This window comes from Hyalella azteca, unplaced genomic scaffold, assembly GCF_000764305.2.
Source record: "Hyalella azteca isolate HAZT.00-mixed unplaced genomic scaffold, Hazt_2.0.2 contig2209, whole genome shotgun sequence".
NCBI lineage: Eukaryota > Metazoa > Arthropoda > Malacostraca > Amphipoda > Hyalellidae > Hyalella > Hyalella azteca.
Window position 1 is genome coordinate 26,075 of NW_025932493.1, and position 5,608 is coordinate 31,682.

Sequence of the window (5,608 nt, forward strand, 5' to 3'; positions counted from 1 at the left end):
AATAGAGGACCATAAAAATGATCCTCTATTACCCTAGGTACAGTTTATCAAAAATAGTTTTTATATGAATATATTATTGTGCAGTACATGGAGTATTTTGGTCAATAATTTTATCTATGGCTCAAACTTCATTATAGCTTGTTAGCTTTAATTAGAGAAATTTAGTGCACTATTTTAAATTGCATCAAATGGATAGAGAAAATAGGGTTGTCTCTTCCCATTAGTGAGCTGCAGAACTATGTGCAAGATTGGCTGGGGGAAAAATCATTCTGTGAAACATGAAAAATAATTATGATCACAACTCTATGAGAGGGCATGGGCTACAGTAGAAGAAGTGCACCACAAATACAGTTAGCAAGAAAACACATGACGTCTGACACTTGAGTTATTATCCATTGGTTTTAATACTAATTTTATAAATTTTTCAGACAATGACACTAATGGAATATACATGAAGCATTTAGCAGTGCTCTACAATGAACCAAAGCCAACCCACTATTACTATGCTTAACAAAGTCTTCTCATGACAAAAACTCCAATGTGACTGATATTAGTGTTGACTTCCCGCAACACAAAACAGTAACAAGTGGTTGTTTAATCAAATAATGTGTTTCTAGATTGATAATATTGAATATCAGATTTGCACTTTTATTAAAAACCTTGTAACATAAGAATTATCAGTTGGTCCTGTCTTACCCCAGCCCCAGTCCCATCTTACCCCAGTGGGGTAAGATGGGACCAGCTCACTTCTTTTAATCTGTACAGAAAACTATGTTAGATGCAAAACGTCTGAGTTGTAGCTTAGAAGCCCATTGCATAGATACACCTTGTGATAGGTTTAGGGTTTTTTAGTTATTCATGGTATAGATGCTACATGCCTGTTAGTGATTTCGGTCCTGTCTTACCCCATCTGACTATAGAGGTACTAGTTATTTTAGAATAAATATTAAATAAAATATAAATATTAGAATGAACATAGCATAAATTAATGGACTACTGTACTTTTCTAGATCATTACGAAGAAAATAAGAGTATTCATTAATTCCTAAATTTATTAAATTACATCATCATCAGTGGCTCATGGATGAAAATAAAGCCAATACATAATAACCTTGTATATACTTTTTAATATACCTAACTCTTCATCCTTAATTTGCCATAAATAAATAATTTTTGGCAAATTATGCTGAATATTTTAGTATCCATAACCAGTGGCCACTAGCAAACAAGGGATTTTTAGAAACAAGTTCATTTTAATTACCTGATCTGCTTCAAAATTATATTGAATATCTATTAATGATGCTGGTATCCATGTTACTTATCTAATCTACTCATAGGACACATGCAGGGAGGGCAACTAAACAGCCTCTTGTTTGCTGCTATGCTCTATAATAGCTTTAATATGCTCTACTGGTGTTGCCTGACTTTTAATTATTATTTGTGTGACTGGCACTTACATTATATATACTCACTTGTGCTCTTCTCTTTCCAGACTCATAATTATGAATATTATTTATTATTATTTGGACTAAAGTTCTTACAAAAGCTCTAATTGATGCTCCGGAGAAGCTGTTACTTGCCTGGCTTGGCTCCATAATGTGTAAGTATAGTGCTACCTAAACTCCATTGCTGTTCAACTGTTCTAGTATTTTGTCTCAATATACTTCAGCTTTGGATATGTTGTCATGAGCAAAAACAATAGTCATGAATATCAAACAAACATAGAATGTAAAATTATCTTAATGTTTAAAAAAATAGTAATAATATAATGACAATCTATTGAATCTAATAATATAATGAATCTATGTTGTCTCGGCAGCATTGGGCCAGCTTGTAGAACAGACGCATAAGATATTACAACAGCTGAAGCAAATACAAGAACAGCTGGAGCAGATACAACAACTGGATGTACATACAAACGCAAACACTGGTGGCATGTCCCCAGTGATGGAAGGAGGTGGGGGCCCCATGGTGCCAACCATTTCTGCGGTGCCCAACAGACCTGATGGGGTGCAGGGTGGACCAGCTGCCCCTGGTGTTGTCGCACAGCCCAGAGCAGCAGCAGACCCTGAGAAGCGTAAGCTCATCCAGCAGCAGCTGGTGCTGCTCCTGCATGCAGACAAGTGTCAGCGCAAAGAGCAGAGCAATGGAGACATCAGACAGGTGATATACTTTTTCTGAGTGGTTATTCAGGGGCCATTTTAGCATCAAGTTCCCAACTTTTGACATTTTAGCATCTAAGTATCTAACCTTTGACCATTTAACATCTAAGTACCTACCTAAACCTTTGACCATTTTAGCATCTAAGTACCTAACCTTTGACCACTTTAGCATCTAAGTACCTAACCTTTGACCATTTAAGCATCTAAATACCTAACATTCGACCATTCTAGCATCTAAGTACCTAACCTTGGACCAATTTAGCATCTAAGTACCTAACTTTTGACCATTTTAGCATCTAAGTACCTAACCTTTGACCATTTTAGCATCTAAGTTCCTAACCTAACATTAGTGGTAACATTGTTCTCATGTTTCAGTGCAACCTGCCACACTGCCAGACGATGAAAAACGTCCTGTCGCACATGACGATGTGTCAAGCCGGCAAGACGTGCCTCGTGCCGCACTGCGCTTCATCTCGTCAGATCATTTCTCACTGGAAGAATTGTGCACGTCTGGAATGTCCGATTTGTGAGCCTGTCAAGACCACTGATAAAAATAAACAAAATCCAAACAATAATAACAACATGGCTGCCAATGCTGCTGCTGCTCCGGGCATGACTGGCCGTCGACAACAACAGCAGCAGCAACAAAAGCAAATCGGGCCGCAGCTCATCCACTCCCTGAGCCCTGGTCACCGCCAAACTCTGCCGGCAGGACATCAACTCAACCTCATGTCACCAAATGCTACATCGAACATGGTTGTGGGCGCTCCAAAGCTGCCCAACGTTTCCTCCTCAATGGTGAGTAGCAGTCAGTGTTAGCACATGAGGGAGAAGTGTCATGTATAAAATTATAAATACATTTATTTCTTCCACAGAAGTTGAATTATTAAAATTAATATTTGTTGTTTATATAATATATTTGCAGTTTGAAGACTGCTATCTAGTTTCAAGGAGTAGATTTTGAGGCTCAGTGGCAAAAGTGCTATGAAGCAGTTTTTCTGTTAGACTGCATGTGGGCAAAAAACTTACAGATTTTGATTTGTGGTTGCAGGGCGCAATGACTCCAAGCATGGCGGAGTCTTGGTTGAATTTACCCAACCATCCTGGGCAGCTCCCTGGCAGCATGGTGGTGACGGCACGCCACTCAGAAGGCACCAAGGAGTGGCACCACAGCATCACTAGTGAATTGCGTAACCACATCGTGCAGAGAATGTGAGCATCATTGGTTATAACAGCACCTGATGCAAAATATAATGTCATAGTTTGGAATAAGCAATTGTTTTTGTCCAGGACTGGAATGTGGTAATAAAGGAAGCTTAGTATAATTACTTTTCATGTCTCAGTGATCAAAATTTTCAATTTTTGTCAATGTTATTGGCTTAATTCTTATGTAAGAAATGTGAACAAGTAGTCGGTCAGCAGTCTAATGCTGCAGCATTGAGATTTGAAAGTCTCACAATGGCTGTGTTGTAGAATTTAATCTATGGTATTTTACCTGTTCATGTTCTTCTGGTTCTCAGCCATTTAGACCTAGTGAAAAATAGATGCCATTAAGTCATATTTGTCAATTATATTTGATATAACCACAAGGTGCATTTGTTGCAGCGTGCAAGCCATTCTGCCTAGACCAGACCCCATTACACTGCAGGACCGAAGGATGCAGAACCTGGTCAACTATGCCAGAAAGGTCGAGGGCGACATGTTCAATGTGGCAAGCTCAAGGGTCAGTCAGCCTGCATGTTTTAGTTTGACATTTGTTGAGTCGCGCTGTCTGTTGACGTTAATGTTACTTCATTTTTGGGCTGATTTTATTTTAGAAACCTAATTGTACTCGTATTGTCCTATTCTGATTATCTAGCTCAGGCTTTAAGATGCATAAAATTTACCCAAGTAGAAACTTCTAAATTCTTACTCATTTTTACAATTTGCAATTATTCACACCGCTCTGTTAAGCAAATAATAACAAATTTCATTATTTCCACAGCCGGAATACTACCATCTTGTGGCTGAGAAGATATACAAGATCGAGAAGGAACTCCATGAGAAACGCATGCAGCGCCGCCAGTTTCCTCGAGAAGGCCAGCCTGCCATTGATGGATCCACTGCTCCTCCACCCCAGTCCATGATCGGTCCTGTGAACGCTGTCGCCGTGGGCACACACTCAAGAGGGCCCTTCCCTGTTTCCTCGGGCCTCAGCCCATTCGGCCACTCCGCGATATCACAGCAGCAACAACAACAGTGTGTCAGACCCATGGGTTCTATCATGGTGAAGTCCATGAACGCTTGTGGTGCTCCCGGTAGTCACTCTTTCTCCGTTTATATTCCTCCATGTTCGTTGATGGGTCCATCTTGCACGTCCAGCTTCCATGGAGGCGGCAGCACCATGGCTCCCTCTGTGAACAACTCCCTCAGACCGCAGCTCGCGCCCCCACCTTACACATCAACCGCCATGAATGTCCCCAACATCCCTATTTCTGCTCCTATAAAAGTTGCTGCGTGCAGCGGAGGTGACATCTCAAACACTTCGCTGTCACACATCTCTCAAGCTCCTAATATAGCCGCTTCGTCCAGCCCTGCTGTTATCGACAGCAGCAACTTGAGCCTCCAGTCTTCCTCGCCATGTACCTCCACAATGACAAGCTCTTCTTCTGTCCCGGCAGCCACTAGTGGATCAGCTACTCTTCCTGATGACAAAACTGAAGTCATGAACTTCATCAAGCAAGAACCTATGGATATGGACGTCAAGAAGGAGCCCTCGTCACCTGAGAGCGCTGACGTCAAAGTAAAGATGGAGATCAAGACCGAAGTTAAAGATGAGCAGACTTCACCTGAGAGCGACTTCTATTCAAAGAATGTTGATGGTCTCTGATGCTCCATACATTTAATGCAAGTGCGCTCTGGTTCGTGAAAGGAGCAATAGTAACTTAACATCACATGTTTTTGGGGAACCCCGTGATTGAATCAAAATCCGTTCCTAGCAGCTCAAAATAATATGTTGAGTTGCAGATTACTAAGCTTGGTTTCCAGACATGTGTATTTTTTTATAGTTCGAATAAAAGAAATTTCAGGTACAGGTATACGTCCATCATGCATATTGTCCAGCGCTCTATTGCCCCCGTGCAATGTTCTTGCTGTCCTTTTAGATCTTGGAACATTTTATCTTGGGCTGATTTGATGTCAGACGGTTTGACCGTAGGCTGATATGATGCCAGGCGCTTTGATCGTGGGCTAGTCGTTCCGATTCGGTGTATGGATGCTGCTGGTGACTTTCTGGTGTGGTGAATTGATGCTGTCAGCAGGTGCTTTCGATTTCATGACCATTTGTATTGAACTTCACTCATGCTTCTAGATTAGAATATCTAAGATTTTTCCTGCTTCAGGAATATATGTCTAAATGTAGACGAGCAAAATATTGGTTTGAAGTTTGCGATCGTAATTGGTGTGTA

The 5,608-nt window shown here is 40.7% G+C and overlaps 1 protein-coding gene across 1 annotated transcript; it reads left to right on the forward strand.

Moving 5' to 3' along the window:
* Positions 1-1,507: 1,507 nt before the first annotated feature.
* Positions 1,508-5,192, forward strand: LOC108673086 (histone lysine acetyltransferase CREBBP-like). The gene is made up of 6 exons (XM_018160869.2): positions 1,508-1,600; positions 1,820-2,163; positions 2,538-2,960; positions 3,214-3,374; positions 3,768-3,885; positions 4,147-5,192. The coding sequence occupies exons 1-6, from the start codon at positions 1,597-1,599 to the stop codon at positions 5,029-5,031; spliced, it is 1,935 nt and encodes a 644-aa protein (XP_018016358.1). The 5' UTR covers positions 1,508-1,596; the 3' UTR covers positions 5,032-5,192.
* The last annotated feature ends 416 nt before the right edge of the window (positions 5,193-5,608 follow it).

Bases quoted from the DNA above. Each gene is read 5' to 3' on its own strand.
- LOC108673086 (XM_018160869.2), top strand. The intron at 2,961-3,213 runs GTGAGTAGCAGT...TTGTGGTTGCAG, and splicing joins CCAACGTTTCCTCCTCAATG to GGCGCAATGACTCCAAGCAT. The intron at 3,375-3,767 runs GTGAGCATCATT...CATTTGTTGCAG, and splicing joins AACCACATCGTGCAGAGAAT to CGTGCAAGCCATTCTGCCTA.